Source organism: Caretta caretta, chromosome 13 (assembly GCF_965140235.1).
Source record: "Caretta caretta isolate rCarCar2 chromosome 13, rCarCar1.hap1, whole genome shotgun sequence".
NCBI lineage: Eukaryota > Metazoa > Chordata > Testudines > Cheloniidae > Caretta > Caretta caretta.
Genome location: NC_134218.1, coordinates 37,216,890 through 37,234,364, shown reverse-complemented (window position 1 = coordinate 37,234,364; position 17,475 = coordinate 37,216,890). Strand labels below are relative to the sequence as shown.

At 53.2% G+C, this 17,475-nt stretch overlaps 1 protein-coding gene across 1 annotated transcript; it reads right to left on the bottom strand.

Moving 5' to 3' along the window:
* Positions 1–148: 148 nt before the first annotated feature.
* Positions 149–15,999, bottom strand: LPCAT4 (lysophosphatidylcholine acyltransferase 4). The gene is made up of 14 exons (XM_048819595.2): positions 15,894–15,999; positions 10,016–10,158; positions 9,667–9,887; positions 5,357–5,469; positions 5,192–5,252; positions 4,126–4,184; positions 4,009–4,043; positions 3,625–3,679; positions 3,431–3,513; positions 2,614–2,739; positions 2,287–2,410; positions 1,611–1,709; positions 1,021–1,177; positions 149–586 (listed from the first exon to the last, which is right to left on the bottom strand). Exons 1-14 carry the CDS (start codon positions 15,981–15,983, stop codon positions 447–449), a joined length of 1,506 nt encoding a protein of 501 aa, XP_048675552.1. The 5' UTR covers positions 15,984–15,999; the 3' UTR covers positions 149–446.
* Positions 16,000–17,475: the final 1,476 nt, after the last annotated feature.

Genomic DNA, 17,475 nt, shown 5'->3' with positions numbered 1-17,475 from the left:
TATTGTTCCAAGGGGCCCCCTTGAAACCACCATTGAAGTTTCACGATGTGGCATGAAGATGACCTTGAAACCACTGTATTAAATGTGAAGGCCCAGCCACAAGGCCCTCCGACACCCTCTTTTCCAAGGAACGCCGATCAAAACCGCCTTTGCTTTAAAAGTTAGTGTGTGTGTATATATATATAATATTTTCATAGAGATATAGATATTTGATATATAAAATAGCATTTGTTTGCATTTTACAAAACAGAAGAAAAAACCCAGCCCATCCGCTTCACTCCAAAAAATAAAATAAATTCCAAAATAATGAAAATAAAATAACCTCCCCTCCCCCCAAAATTGGCTGTTTCCTCCCCATTTCCTGAAGCCCTGAGTTGCTGGGTGTGTCCCGGGTAGCGAGTGTGCTGGGGAAGGGGTGTCACTGTATGGTGAGGGTGGGGCGTGATTCAGTCTGCCTTACTCTTGGCGGGGGAGAGGCCGTTGGCATGGGGGGCGTGGGCTCGGCGGGCGGACACCGGGAGGCACAGGTAGGTGCTGAACAGCGGAGCATAGTCGGGGTGACACAGGGCGAAATCCTGGAACTGACCTGGCAGGGAGAGAATGAAGGAGAGGGAGAAATAGCCACTGGGCTGGCTCGGCCACCCATCTGTCCATCTGTCCGTCCGTCTATCTGCCCCCTTCCCCGTCCATCAGTCTGTTCATCCACCTTTCTGTCTGTCTGCCCTCTCTTCCATCCGTCTGTCTGACCGTCCATCCATCTGTCTGCCCTCTCGTCTGTCTCTCCGTCCATCTATCTGCCCTCTTGTCTGTCTGTCCATCTTTCTGCCCTATCCTCTTGTCTGTTTGTCTGTCTGCCTTGCATGTTTAGCCTCCCTCTCTTTCTCTCTCTTCTTCCCCCCATGTCAGTTTCTCTGTCTACCCATCTGTCTGTCTGTCTTCTGGGTCCCCCCAGCTGTCTGTCTGCCGGTCCACCCCCATCTGTCTGTCTGCCAGGCCCCCCATCTATCCGGGGGTGCTCACCGATGCTCAGCCCGTGGTGGGGCTCAGCCCCACCCAGTGCAGTGTAGAGCTTGGCTCCGTCGGCCCAGGGCGTCCCCAGCAGCAGGCGCAGGATGGCACAGAAACCCTCCCGGGGCAGGCGTGGGGGCCCCTGCCCGGCCCCCCTTTCGCAGAATAGCTGTGGGGAGGGGGAGAGATGGTGTGAGCGGGAGAAAGACCGCACACAATCCCCATGTCCCCAGTCCCCCAATACTCCCCCCACAGCTCCCATATCCCCCCGCCCATGACTCCCAGATATATGCCACCCAGAGCCCCATATCCCCCGCAGCCCCTTCATCCTCTCCGCATCCCCCAGATACCCTCACCCACAGCCCCCATATCTCCCTTCAGCCCTTAGATCCCCCCGCACTCCCAGATACCCTCCATATCCCCCACACATACTCCCCCATTGCACATCCTCCAACCCCAGCCTCCTCCCCCCACCCTCTATATCCCCACACATACCCTCCCAGACCCCTCCCCCCCATACTCCCAACCCATCCCCCCATAGCCCCATCCCTGCCCGATTCCTGCCAAAGCCCCTCCCCCACACCCCACTCCCTGCCCCCAACCTCGAAGGCCAGGAGCGTGAGGTCCTCGGGGCTGCGTCCCCCCTCCAGCGCCTGCAGGGCCAGCCGCACCGCCCGGGCATCCACGGCACCCCCCGGGTCCTTGTGGACAGACACACAGATGGGGATTACTTCTGGACACAGAGCCCCCCACAAGCCCTTCCTCTGCCCAGGGTGCACTCCTATGCACCCCGGGGCAATCCCCCTCCCTACCCCTCCCCCACCCCTGAGGCAATTCCCCTCCCTGACCCCAGGGGCAATTTCCCAACCCCTGGGGCAATTCTCCACCTCTGCGGCAATCACCCTCCCCTCTCCCACCCTGGGGCAATTCCCCACACTCTGGGGCAATCCCCTTCTCCCCTACCACACCTAGGGCAATTCCTCACCCCCTCCGGCAATTCTCCCCCTCTCCCCCAACTCCAGGATCAGTTCTCCTTCCTGACCCCGGGGCAATTCTCCAACCCCTGGGGCAATTCACCTCCCCTCCTCCAACCCTGGGGCAATTCCCCTCCCCCAACCGCCCCCTGAGCAATCCCAGTCCCCCACCTCTGGAGCAATTCCTCTCCCCTCTCCACCCAGGGGCAATTTCCCCCAGTCCCTGGGCAATCCCCTTCCATTCCCCGCTCCTGGGGAGCTCTCCTCCTCAGCCCTCTCCTGCTCCCTTCCTGCCCCCCGGTACCTGCTGGAAGTAGGCACAGAGCCCCTCAGGCGCCTCAGGGTGGGGCAGCCCCAGCCAGCGGGCGAGTTCCTGGCACCCCAGAGTCCCTGCTCCACCGTCAGGCAGGTGGCCCCCCGTGATCCACCTGCAGGGGGATCCCGATGGGGGGGGGAGAGGGGTCAGAGACACGGGGCAGCACAGCCCCACCCCCAGCATAGCATTGTCCCTCTGCCTGTCCCTCCCCACTGCCCATCCATCCTCCCCCGCCCCTATTGCCACCCCTCCCCTCTTCTCCCAACCTCCCCCCACCTCCTCCTCCCTCCCTCCCTCTGTCTCCCGGCCCCACACCTGGCCCTCCGCAGTGCCCTGTCCAGCTCCCAGAGCCGGGGCTCCAGCACCACCCGCAGGTGCCCGACCGCCCGCACCGGCAGGGTCCCCACCAACTCGCACTCGGTGGCCGGGATGCCCAGCGCCCTGCGGGGAGACAAGGGCAGGTAGTGGTCAGACCGAGGGGTCCCTCCCACACCGAGCCCCCCATTGTGTCCCCCCGAGTGCCCCTAACCCCACTGTACCCACTACAGTGCCCCAACCCCCATACCCCAAACAACCCATGTACTTCCCTCCAACCCCTCATACATACCCCTTGCATACCACTCAGAGCACTGACCCCCCATAACCTCCCCAAAAACTTTCCATGTGGCCATGCTGACCCCATAACCCCCCTGCCAGCCCCTCCAAGGACCCCCATGCCAACTCATCTGCATACTCCTAAATGGCCCAACCCCCATATCCCCTGCTTCAACCCCATCTGAGTACCCTGATAACCCACCATCCCCTACATTGTAGCCATGCCAATCCCCTGAGGCCCCAAACACCAACCCCCCCATGCCCTCCCATGCTCCCCTCACCTGCCTCCAGGGATCCTGTGACAGTTGCTGCCCACGGCCCCCTCACACCAACTCCCTGGTACCATGTGCCCCTCCCATGAACGCCACACCCCACATAACCCAGACACCCTAGGCCCACCCCCCGGTGCCTCACGCCAACCTCCCCACCACCGCCTTATCCCAATATCCCTTGCCAAACCCCATGGGGGCCCCCCATCCTACTCCCCTGCAGTGACCCCCAAGGGGAGCCCAGTCAGCCCCCCAACAGGGCCACTCACCGGGCCATGGCTCTCTGCACATTGCTGGCATAAAGGGTGGGGTTGATGCTCTCCTCAGCGCTGGGCTGATAGACGGGGAGGAACTGCAAAAGACGAGGGGGTTAGGGGGCAGCAGGGAGTGTGTGGGGAGCTCAGCTGTGGGGCATTGGCCCTACTGCCCTGGAACGGCACTAGGGGGTGCTGTGCAATCTCACCTCCACTTCCACGGTGGTGCAGAGTTGTGATGCCGTCAACCAGATGACTTTGAGCCTGGCGAGGGTGAGAGAGACATGACACCCCAAGTTAGCAGTCCAAGAGTACAGCAGGGAGACAGACAGACAGACACATAGCAGGGCTCATGCCCTCCAGCAGGGGGCAGCAGACAGACAGCTGCACTCATCCTCTCCAGCAGGGGGCAGCAGACAGACAGACACACAGCAGGGCTCATCTCCTCCAGCAGGGGGCAGCAGACAGACAGACACACAGCAGGGCTCATCTCCTCCAGCAGGGGGCAGCAGACAGACAGACACACAGCAGGGCTCATTCCTTCCAGCAGGGGGCAAGAGACAGATAGACCCTCTCCCCCATGCATAACTCACACTCCGGGGCCTTGCCACGCCCAGGTTGTCGAGTCCTGCCAAGAGAAGAACAGAGGCATTGGTTGTGCAGCCCGACCACACCATCCACCCAGCCCATTATCCCTGCCAGACACTCACCAGGCTGTTGGGGTACCGGACAAGGATGGGCTGGATAGGAACCCCGGCAATGAAGGCACCTGGGAGAGAGAGAGACAACCTGTTTACACCAAGGCTTTCGCTCTGGATTTACACGGAGATGCAGAGAGGGGCAGGGTGGTACAGTGTCACCTGCACACGCCAGGAGTTATGTCAGGCACACGGAGAGGGCAACAGCCTCTCCACTGAGACGCCCCCTGTGGGCTATTGTCATTTGCTCGGGGTTTACACTTGGGTAACTCTAAGTTTACACAGTGTTCACTCGGATGGCTACTCCACATTTACACTGATTCTAGCTTTACAGTGGATTTTTGCAGCGTCTACTTGGAGGGTTACTCTAGATTGACACTGAGGTTACTCTCTGCTTCTTCTAGCTTCGCACATTGGGGGTTAGCCAGCATTTACACTAAGGCTGCTCTACATTTACATTGAGGTTCACATTTCAGTTTACATAGATTGGTTCTCTAGAATTGCCCTGAGACTGGCCACATTTACACTGATGATTGTTCTGGGTTTACTCTGTGCTTCAAACAGAGCAGCTACTCTCAATCCACACAGTGAGTTATTCCAGGTTTACACCAGGTTTACTCTATGTTTCAAACAGAGCAGCTGCTCTCAATAAACACAGCATCTTACTCCAGATTTACTCTGTGCTTCAAACAGAGCTGCTGCTCTCAATACACACAGCGTGTTACTCCAGGTTTACTCCAGGTTTAAGTCTGTGCTTCAAACGGCATCGCTACTCTCAATCCATGCTGTAGATTACTCCAGGTTTACCCTGACCATATACAGGGGATTACACTGTGTTCCACAATGACGTTTCCTCCCACCACACCCAGTGCAACTGCGCTGCTCACACTGGAGTTTCCTGCAGCTCCAACTGCCAATCTCACCCCCCCCAGGCCCAACCCCGCAGGGAGGAGTCTCCGGGCTCGAGAGTCATTACACCCAGGCCCTGCTTGGCCAGCGGGAAGGAGTTCCCAGGGTGGGGGTCGCCCTACTCCCCCACACCCTTGTGTGAGCCAGGCTGTGCTGCCATGCCTCATACCTGGCTTAAACTTCAGTAAGGCTTTCTTGTTAGAGCAAGTCCCCTCGGGGAAGAAGAGCACCTGGGGGAGAGTAAAGGGGAGAGTGTCAGATACCCGGGAGGGGGAGGGGGGGTGATCCAGGGGAAGGGATGGGAATTGCGGGGGTGGGGGGGGACCAGTCTCACCTGTGGCCATTTTCCCTGGGATGTGGCCCGTCTCTTCACCTCCTCTACCACCTTCTTGCGAGAGGCTGGGTCATGGCGGGACACCAAGATGGCTTGGTTGAACCGGAGCAAGGCTGAGGGTGGCAGAGAAATGGGTGAGGGGGGCAGGCCATTGGGAAGGGGACAGACCCACCACCACCTGCTGCCACCCAACCCCAATGGAGCCACCACAGGTCCTCACCCTGGGGCCGCCTCTTCCCCCTCCCCTCACTCCCCATCCCCTCTCCTCCCTCCTCTCCTCTGCCCTGCTGCCATCCATGAGCCCCTCTTTTACCCACTCCCCATCTCCTCCTTTCACAACCCCTCCCCCTCCTGCCCCAAACCCATGGTGCCATCCCCATTAGGGGAGACACCCACCAAAATGGGGAGGATGAGATATCGCTGGACCCAGCTCTGTACCCCACTGTTACCTATCAGCTCTGTGTTCTTGGGGAACCAGGGCGCAGTACCCAGCCTGTCTGACCCCCCGCCAGCCTCTGCTTGAACCAAAATCGATCAGAAGAAAGATAAAAAGCAATGAAAAGGCAGTGAGAGACACACCTAAACCCCTGGAATAAGGGTAACAGGATTAAGGAAACTCCCCTAGCCTCATTTGCATTGAAGATGGGACAGGGAGGCATCTCCATTAGCATACAGAATGGAGAATAGAGATTCCAAGGCAAGAACCGCATGGAACTCTGGGACCAGAAAACCAGGGAAGCGCACTGCATGATGGGGGATCTCTGCTCCAGATGTTAATGAACCCACACCTGTACATACCCAGCTAGGTAGTTATCAGACCAATTCTAGTAATCAATCCTTCATTGGTATCCAAAATAGTGAAGCTCCCTAATTGCATTGTGAGCTCCCTCCAAGGAACACCGCCCAAAGCCAGGAATGATCAGTTCCCATTGTCTAGCCTGAACAAAACAACTTTGGTAGAATCATAGAATCATAGAATATCAGGGTTGGAAGGGACCTCAGGAGGTCATCTAGTCCAACCCCCTGCTCAAAGCAGGACCAACACCAACTAAATCATCCCAGCCAGAGCTTTGTCAAGCCTGACCTTAAAAACTTCTAAGGAAGGAGATTCTACCACCTCCCTAGGTAACGCATTCCAGTGTTTCACCACCCTCCTAGTGAAAAAGTTTTTCCTAATATCCAACCTAAACCTCCCCCACTGCAACTTGAGACCATTACTCCTTGTTCTGTCATCAGCTACCACTGAGAACAGTCTAGAGCCATTCTCTTTGGAACCCCCTTTCAGGTAGTTGAAAGCAGCTATCAAATCCCCCCTCATTCTTCTCTTCCGTAGACTAAACATCCCCAGTTCCCTCAGCCTCTCCTCATAAGTCATGTGTTCCAGTCCCCTAATCATTTTTGTTGCCCTCTGCTGGACTCTTTCCAATTTTTCCACATCCTTCTTGTAGTGTGGGGATCAAAACTGGACACAGTACTCCAGATGAGGTCTCACCAATGTCGAATAGAGGGGAACGATCACATCCCTCGATCTGCTGGCAATGCCCCTACTTATACACCACAAAATGCCATTGGCCTTCTTGGCAACAAGGGCACACTGTTGACTCATATCCAGCTTCTCGTCCACTGTAACCCCTAGGTCCTTTTCTGCGGAACTGCTGCCGAGCCATTCGGTCCCTAGTCTGTAGCGGTGCATGGGATTCTTCTGTCCTAAGTGCAGGACTCTGCACTTGTCCTTGTTGAACCTCATCAGATTTCTTTTGGCCCAATCCTCTAATTTGGCTAGGGCCCTCTGGATCCTAGCCCTACCCTCCAGCATATCTACCTCTCCTCCCAGTTTAGTGTCATCTGCAAACTTGCTGAGGGTGCAATCCATACCATCCTCCAGATCATTTATGAAGATATTGAACAAAACCGGCCCCAGGACCGACCCTTGGGGCACTCCACTTGATACCGGCTGCCAACTAGACATGGAGCCATTGATCACTACCCATTGAGTCCGACAATCTAGCCAGCTTTCTATCCACCTTATAGTCCATTCACCCAGCCCATACTTCTTTAACTTGCTGGCAAGAATATTGTGGGAGACCATGTCAATGGCTTTGCTAAAGTCGAGGAACAACACGTCCACCGCTTTCCCCTCATCCACAGAGCCAGTTATTTCGTCATAGAAGGCAATTAGATTAGTCAGGCATGACTTGCTCTTGGTGAATCCATGCTGACTGTTCCTGATCACTTTCCTCTCCTCTAAGTGCTTCAGAATTGATTCCTTGAGGACCTGCTCCATGATTTTTCCAGGGACTGAGGTGAGGCTGACAGGCCTGTAGTTCCCAGGATCCTCCTTCTTCCCTTTTTTAAAGATGGGCACTACATTAGCCTTTTTCCAGTCATCCGGGACTTCCCCCGATCGCCATGAGTTTTCAAAGATAATGGCCAATGGCTCTGTAATCACATCCGCCAACTCCTTTAGCACTCTCGGATGCAGCGCATCCGGCCCCATGGACTAGTGCTCGTCCAGCTTTTCTAAATAGTCCCGAACCACTTCTTTCTCCACAGAGGGCTGGTCACCTCCTCCCCATGCTGTGCTGCCCAGTGCAGCAGTCTGGGAGCTGACCTTGTTCATGAAGACAGAGGCAAAAAAAGCATTGAGTACATTAGCTTCTTCCACATCCTCTGTCACTAGGTTGCCTCCCTCATTCAGTAAGGGGCCCACACTTTCCTTGACTTTCTTCTTGTTGCTAACATCCCTGAAGAAACTCTTCTTGTTACTCTTAACATCTCTTGCTAGCTGCAACTCCAGGTGTGATTTGGCCTTCCTGATTTCACTCCTGCATGCCTGAGCAATATTTTTATACTCTTCCCCGGTCATTTGTCCAGTCTTCCACTTCTTGTAAGCTTCTTTTTTTTTTATACTCCCTTGTGCCATCAGTTTACACATAAATCTAGTGTCTCCCTTGAACCATTGTTGTTTCTCTACAAAACCCCCTACCCATGCTCAAGTAAGTGTTCTGATGCCTGGATCCAAACTCTGTAGCAGTTCCACTGGGACTTCATCGTCTCCTGACTGATCTCCTGGGGGCTCTGCCTGTCTCCAGCACTCCGGACCTCAGCTACCACCAACACCTGGGACCCCCAATCGATTCCAACTTCATGGAGTGGTGAGAACCCAGCTCTCTCTCTCTCTCTCTAGGTATAGCCTTCTGACCCTGCCTTGTGTGACCAGTTATAGTTTTCTAAACATGACTTTTAGAATCAAAATTAAGTTAGATTTAATATTATAACTGTTTTGTTTGTTTGGCTCTCCTATGGTTAATAACTTCCATGGTTAAACTGGTTGCTTCTCTCTCTCTCTCTCGTGGGTGTTTTTTGGTTTCCTCATTCGCTCTGCTGCAACGCGCCTCATTCCTAAGCTAAAAGATCCCCGAAGTGCCCAAAACGCCGGGGGGGTTTGCTCATCAAGTGGGTTACAACCAGAACAATTGTAATGTGAAAGTGGGGATAGAGACGTGCTGACCCTGGGATGTATGAGGGTGGCAGCTTGGAAGTGCTGCTCGACCCAGCCTGCTAGGTCCAGGGACATATAAGGGGTCGGCTTGGGAGTGCTGATTAACCTGGTCCTCTCAGAAATGCTCTGTTAATGTGTGTGTGTGTGTGTTTGTCTGATTCTGGGGCTGGAAGAACCCAGCCCTGGGGAACCTCGGTCCTGCAGGATGGCTCCATTGGGAGGGAACTTGCAGCAGGGAGAAGTAGAGCTCCGTATGAGAACACAAGTGACACAAGCAGTACATTGACAGAAGTAGAGAACCCCCCTCCCCCCAACCAGAAGAGTAACCCTAATAAATGAGCATACCCCAAACTAACAGGCAACGCTGGTAACACCCACTTCCTGCCCCATCCCCCTGTAGCTGGAGTCCCATGGACCCTGCTCCCCATTCCCACCCATGACTGGGATGCTCCTTCTGGAAGGGTCCCATGGGGGGAACCATCCAATGGGGAGACCATCCAATGGAAGGGCCCATATCCCCACCCCACTCTAGCATGGGCCCTTCCATCCGATGACCCCAAGGTCCCTCAATGGCATCATCCAACGGGGAGACCATGCAATGAAAGGGCCCGCCTCCCCACCGTGCTCCATGGGGACCGTGCAAAGGAAGGGCCCATCTCCCCTCCCCACCCCAGGGTTCTCGTCCATCCAATGACCCCAACAGGCATCATCCAATGGACCCTTCCATCCGATGACCCTAACGTCGCCCATTGGCATCATCTAATGGGCAGACCATGCAAGGGAATGGCCCATCTTCGCAGCCCCTCACCTCCAATGACAGGCACATGGAGGTTCTCCGTGCGGGAGACCACCATGGGAATGTCACACGGCAGCAGAATGATGGGGTCGAAGAAGGTGGAGTGGGGGGCGGCCACCAGGATCGGGGCCTCCAAGCGTGATGCCCGCTGCCCCCGCACCCGGATCTGCATGAAGCCGAGGAGGAAGAACATCAAGCGGCTCAGGAGGTAGACGGAGCTGTAGGAGACGGAGCTGAAACGGGAGAGATGGAAATGGTGGATGTGGGGGAAGCACAGGGCTGGGCTAGCAGGGGGCTGTGGGTCAGGATTGAGGGACACCAGCAGTGTGTGGTGGGGGTGAGGGGGCGGGTGGTCTCTTACCTCCTCCAGTCCATGAGCGGCTCTTTCAGCTCTTCCTCGGACCGGTGCAGCACCTGGAGCAGCGCGAAAGGCCAGATGAGGAAGAGGACAATGAAGGCCAAGGCCACGCGGAGTGGGGCCAGCACCGTTCCCAGTAGGTAGAACTGCAAACCAATGGGAGAAACATCAACCCCCGAACACTGACTGCCCGGGCGCCTCTGGGCAGTGCGGGTGACAGGATCCCCTCAGGTCAGCATTGTAGGGCTTATCTCCACCAGCAGGAGGCAGCAGGGTCCCGCACTCACACACATACACACAGAGTTCACCCAGCCTGGCAGGTTTTCTGGGCCTGGCCTCATTGAAAGGAACCAAGCCCAAGGACTCCCCACAACACACCACACAGAGCACTGTCTCCTTAGTGTGTACTGTCCTGGGGCTCACGCCCACAGGGCAGAGAAGGGGAGCCCCAGGGAGGAGTTACAGGCCCAGGATGGCAGCCAAGGGGCAGCTGTCAGCAGGGGATTGGGCAGGGGTTGTGATCATGTAGCAGGGAGTTCCAAAGGCCTGAGTACATGTAACACAGTCACAGTGATTTTGAGCCATGCTATGTTAGCTTGGGTTACACATGCCTGTTGCTCTGTGTGTGTGCGTGTGTGCACTGTGTAAGTCTTGTGTGTGTATTGCGTTATTTTCTGTTTGTGTGTGCAGGTACTTTGTACACTGCGAATGTTTTGTGTCTTGTGAATGTTTTGTGTTATTTTCTGTTTGTTTAGTTGTTGTGTGTGCACGTTGTGTGTTTGTGTATGTTTTGTGTGTCATGTTATTTTCTGTTTGTTTCATTTTTTATGTACAGTGAATGTTTTTGGTTTATTGGGTTATTTTCGGTTTCTGTGTTTAATTGTTTTGTGTACTGTGGATTTGTGTGTATTGTGTTATTTTTTGTTTGCATTTTTAGTTGTTTTGTGTATTATGGATGTTGTGGGTGCACTGTGGATGTTTTATGTTATTTTCTGTTTTCTTGTTTAGTTGTTATTGTCATGTGTTTATTGTGTATGTTTTGTGTGTACTGTGCTATTTCCTGTTTGTGTGTTTAGCTGTTTTGTGTACTGTGGATGTTTGTGTGTTTGAATATTTTGTGTCATTTTCTGTTGGTTAGTACACAAACAGCTTATGTGTGTGTTGTGTATGGTGTGATTTACTATTTGTGTGTTTGTTTATTTTCTGTACTTGTTTGCATGTGTGTTTTCCTTCACTGGGTACATAGGGATGCTGTTGATTCCATTTGATCTGGGGCTCTTTTGGGTTTCTTTTGGCTTTTTTGCACGGTTTGTGTTTTGTGGTCCGTTTTCTGAAAACGATTTGACATCCGGGGCCAGACTCATCAATCTCCTTCTGTCCGTTTGCATCATTATTAATACATATGCTAATTATACTAATCACAGCTCCACACAGTCCCCTACGCAGCCAGGTGCAACCCCAGTTAATGATTAATAAATAATAATACAAGATGCTTACGTCAGTACTTTGCTAATTCAAGGCCTGTACTAATCATCATCATAAATATTATTAAAGTAGAAATTCTCGGCTATCACTGGATCAACCTCCAATTCACACAAAACTTTATTAGCATTAATAATAAAACAATAGATGTTGTCAATATAACCTACTCTGGGATACTTGCTGTGTATTTTACGTTGCTATAACTTTTCATTTCCTATATTTTAATAGTCAGAACTGCCTCAAATTGCACACCTTAAATGATGGCACAGAGGGAAACTGAGGCACCAAAGGATACATTTTAAGGGCTCTGAAATCTCGTCCTTGTTCCGAACTTTATATACTTTGAATACACCTTTGCAGCACTGAGATTTCATAAACAATAATAGTCCATTTTTCATAGAGAAACATCAAAATTTGATCTAGACAACCCTAGCAGTTGCTGAATTAAATGATTAACAATAATAATTACAACGGGAAGAATTAGGGATTTGGGCATCTCTTTGGGAAAAGTAATTTGGTTAGATTAGACCGAAAATGGCCATTCTTTTTGTTGGGGGTCAAACGACCCATTTTGTGTATATTCTGACCATGGTTACACTTTTGGCTCTTTTCTAAAATAACAATAAAATAACAATAAAATAAAAACAAGAAACTAAAATGAAAGGACATTTCAAAGCGAGACCCAGAAAATCAAAACATTGTGTTTCCAAAACGTCAGCATGAACCCAACTTGATTTTTATTTGTTCAGTTTGTTTGTTGCTATAAGAAACAATTTGGTCAAATCGACATGAATCCACTCAATATTTCAGTGTTATTTTTCACTGAAAAAGGGTTCAGCTGAAAACCCAGCTCTAATAATAGTTAATAAACTCAGCATCTTTGTGGCCAGTCCCACCTGACACAACATGAACTAATAATGTTAGTAATAAAGATAAATATTGTGAGTTCAGTTTCATCAGAATAGGAAATGGCTAAGGTACTTTGACTCCAAATGGAAATATTTTTTTTACGGATAATTGTTCTTAATACACAAACTTCAGGATGTGACCCATTCGATCCCTGAAGATGCATAACTAATTAGCACCAAGAATAATTAGTATGATTAACTTTAAGATCGAGTCTCCGCCCTTGATCTAAGCCAATACAAAATGAAATACAATTCATAATCAGGATATTGATTAGTAACAAGTTTGTCTGTCTGCAAAACTAACAAATTAATACGCTAATACCTAATAATAATAATATTCAAAGTTAAACAGTTATTAATACTAGAGGGTTCTCAGAATAGGAGGCAGTCTATGCCAGCTAATGGCAAATGGAAATTATATTAATATTGAGGCCAATAATTATGATTAGAGACACTCCAGGACTTGCGGTATTCAAACTCAACGGATGCAAAAGTAAATGCTGAATTCTGCCTGCACCTACACACGAGCTCGACGTTACTAGCAGCCACAAAGGTGAGCCCGAGGCCAAGTGTTTGCAGTGGAAATAAACACTTGTAATAGTAATGATAAATTGTCATATTCCAGAAAGTGGGCACCCCACGCTCGTCAACAGGGTGAGGCATCCTAGCATAAAGTTGGGAGATGGGTTAGGGAGAGGTTAATAACTCTGGGGCAATTTCATCCGGTCAACTCCTGCAGATACCACACGAATAAATAACACTCAGTAACGCTCCAACCCTCCCTCTCTGTCATTAATAGCAGCCCAGCGAGACACGCCAGGCCAGCTGAAGCCCAATTGCAGTAATACAAATATTAAGGTTAATAATGACTAATGCAGAAACCCGAGTCATTGGATAAGAACCATTGACTCTGAGCTCTTTGGGGCAGAGATCGCCCACAACCAGGGCTATTAGGCGCTACCGTAATGCACCTAATAAATAATTAACAGAACCTGGCGTCCTGGGCCACGATTGGGGTTCCTACGTAATACACCTAATAAACAATGTACAGAGCCTGACGCAACAGGGTCCTGGTCCATGACTGGGTCTGATAGTGCTACCGTAATACACCTAATAAATAATAATTCATGTCACCCCAAGAGACGCAAACCAAATGAATAATTATCCATCTTTAGTGTCAATGTCAGATGACTCAAAATTAAACAGCAATATGAATTAGAGAAATAATGATTATTAACAGGGATTTTACACAGTGGGATCCTAGATGACCCCAAATGGAAATAATTGGCGTATTAAGGCTAATTCATCATTAATAGGGGATCTCTAGATTTGACTTAGCCCCCGTGGGTTCGAAATCAAGGATTAGCCCTCAATATTATCTGAGCAGAGTTTTGCTACCCATGTCTGCTAAAAATGGACTAACAGTATGAATATTAACCCTATTTATTAATAAGAGGAATTTCCCAGCTAATGGCAAGTGGAAATAATCTGTTTATTAGGGCTTAGAATAGGGAAACTCTATAATTTCTTAATAATGGAAACTCTAGGATTTGACTTGATCCCAATGGCTGCAAATTAAAAGAATGGATACAGTTAATGATTGTATTCATCGCTACGATTAATAGAGATATTTGATTGTCAGTTGCAGCTAGCACCCTGGGAATCCTGAAAAGACTGAAACGGTTTGCTTCAAAGCTGTCAAAATGAATACATTTGATTTATTTATGTCTGAAATATTTTTTCTGGAATAATATTGATATGTTGCTCATAATAATCTATGGTTATTGCTAATAGGGATTCTTTGGAATGGCAGATGGCTGCTCCCAGCAAATATAATCCAGGCTCCCATAGCACCTAACCCCCTTAGGCCACATAGCAACACTCCCAGACAGAAATATTAAGTCTACTAATTAGGAATACAGCATCCCTGGCATGTGCTCCTCCGCATCCCCCCCAAGGGACCCCCCTCAAGGTCTGACCTATAATAACCCTGGAGCAGAGGGCCTGTTAGAGCAGAGCAAGCCCTCTCCCGCAGGGGAAGGCAGGGGGTACAACAAGGGGGGCTGTGAGTGGGGACAGAGAGGATATGGGAAGTTGGAAGGCGGAAATGGAGAGGCTGAGAATGGAGAAAGATTGATAAATGCAGGGGGTGTATAAAGAACAGGAGGACTTGTGGCAAGTCCTTAGAGACCTTAGAGACAAACCAATTTATTTGAGCATAAGCTTTCAAGAGCTACAGCTCACTTCATGGGATGCATAGGGGGTGTACAGTGAGAGAGAGAGACAGAGAGATGGGGCCACGCGGATGGATGGATTAATGTGAAATAACACAATAATAGTGACAGTAAAATAACGAAAACCAGACACAGCTGCTTAGCTGGTCCAGACCGGCCCCTGGACCCGGGTGCAGCAAGGGCCCATTGACACACACCCCCACCCCACCCCCCGCGGGCATCTGGCCCTCAGTGCACTGGCTGGAGACAGGAGGCCCCTAAGCCAGAGATGCCAAACCCTCCAGCAGAACTGACGCCTACAGATACTGGAGCCATGTGAGGGGCCACTGTACAGCCTGTGGGAATATCCTGCCAGCCCTGGGGCTGTGTGTGTTGGGGGGGGCCGGGGCTGCGATCCCAGGGGGCTGCGGGTCGGGGGTGAGGGGCACCGGGCAGGGCTGGGGCGTTGCCTCGGGAAGAGCCTCGAGAGAAACAGGATGTAAATAAACCAGAGGAAAACGAAACAGAAAGGGAAATGGAAGCAGATGCCCGGCTCCTCCCGCCCGGCAGCGGGACCGCCGCCCCCCCATACCCGGGCCCCCCGGATCTGGGGCGGTCCCGGCCCCCCTGCGCTGGGCCCGGCTCCCCCCAGCGCAGCCTGCGCTAAAAACCAGCCAGGGAGGCTGCCGCATCCGCACCCCCGAGCCCACGAGACACTGCCGCCCCCCCCCCCACCAGACACTGGGAGCCCCCCAGTACACCTCCATCCCCTCCCATCCCCCCCAGACACTGGGAGTCCCCCAGTACACCTCCATCCCCTCCCATCCCCCCAGACACTGGGAGCCCCCCAGTACACCTCCATCCCCTCCCATCCCCCCAGACACTGGGAGCCCCCCAGTACACCTCCATCCCCTCCCATCCCCCCAGACTCTGGGAGCCCCCCAGTACACCTCCATCCCCTCCCATCCCCCCAGACTCTGGGAGCCCCCCAGTACACCTCCATCCCCTCCCATCCCCCAGACACTGGGAGCCCCCCAGTACACCTCCATCCCCTCCTATCCCCCCAGACACTGGGAGCCCCCCAGTACACCTCCATCCCCTCCGACACTGGGAGCCCCCCAGTACACCTCCATCCCCTCCCATCCCCCCAGACACTGGGATGCCCCCAATACACCTCCATCCCCTCCCATCCCCCCACGGAGACTGGGAGCCCCCATCCCCCGCCCCTAACACAGACATCTCCCAAACACCCCCCAGCCCCACCCCCCTGCCCCTCACCTTGGCTCTCTGCGCCCCCGTCAGCCTCAGCTCGTGGACGAAGGGGTTGGGGGCGCCCCCCCCGTCCCGGCCTCCGCTGCCCCCCTCCATCGCTGCCCCCACCCCGCCCCCTCCGGGCTGGGAGCTGTGGCTGCCGCCAGAGCCAGGGCCTAAGTGATGGGAGGGACGGACAGACGGACAAGGGGGGGGCGGGACCAGGGCGTGGTGTCCCGGGCTCAAGGGGCTGGGCTACGGGCTGGTTTAGGCAGCATCTCACTCCTGCACCGCTCCATCCACTCCCCTGTCTGTCCCTCCATCCCCCTGTCTGTCCGTCCATCCACCCCTGCCTTTGCCCCTCCAGCCCCCCGTCTGTCCATCCATCCCTGTGTCTGTCCCTCCAGCCCCACGTCTGTCTATCCATCCCCTTCTGTCCCTCCAGCCCCCTGTCTGTCCCTCCAGCAATGCATCTGCCTGTCTGTCCATCCATCCCTGTGTGTGGCCCTTCTGTCCAGCTAGCTCTTTGTCTGCCTGTCTGTCCGTCCATCCATCCCTGCCTCTGCCCCTCCAGCCCCACCCCAGTCCATCCATCCCCATGTGTCTATCCATCGCTGTGTCTGTCCCTCCAGCCCCATGTCTGTCCATCAATGCCAATCTGTCCCTCCAGCCCTGTGTCTGCCTGTCTGTCCATCCATCCCTGTGTGTGTACCTGTGTCTGTCCATCCAGCCCCCTGTCTGCCTGTCTGTCCGTCCATCCCTGTGTCTGTCCCTGAGTCTGTCCCTCCAGCCCATCATCTGTCCCTCCAGCCCCACCCCCGTCTGCCTATCTATCATCTGTCCCTCTGTGTGTCCCTTCATCTGTCCCTCCAGACCCCCCATTTGTCTGCTTGTCTGTCCATCCATCCGCCCCTGCCCCCCCCTCTGTCTGTCCGTCCCTGTGTCTGTCCATCCAGTCCCCTGTCTGTCTGTCCATCCGGAGCAAGGGGCAAAACCCGGAGTCTGTCTCTATCTCTCCCCTCCTCCCACACTTGTTCTTCCCCTCCCTGCCTCTCTCCTTCTCCTGCCTTCAGTCCCCCCAACCCAGACTTGAGGGTGCCCCTCACTCCCGACCTGCAGCCCCCTGCTAGCCCAGCCCTGCCCCCACCTTCCACAGCTCTGCCGATGCCCCTCCCAGAGCTGGGGATAGAACCCAGGAGACCTTGCCCCCCCACCCCTGCTCTAACCACTAGCCCCCCACTCTCCTTCCAGAGCCAGAGATGGGACCCAGGAGTCCTGAGTGGGGTTTAGTGAAGGGGGCTAAGGGTCAGGACTCTGGGGTTCTCCCTTGGGCCCCGAGACTGGAGTGTGGTCTAGTGGTCAGATCACAGTGCCCCCCTCCCCGCCTGCCCCAGCTTCCCCAGTGGCAGCCAGTGCTGCTTGGAGAGCATCTGTTGCCCCAGGGGCCTGTGGTGTCACAAACTGTGTCTTGATCCCAGCCTGGTTTATCCGGTTGATCTGGTCTGCCCAGAATAAACACCCCCCACCCTGCCACTGGGTCTCTCCATGTAGTCCCAACCTTCCAGCCAGCCCTAAAGAGAGAGCGCCCCTCTGGGAGTGGGTAGATTTT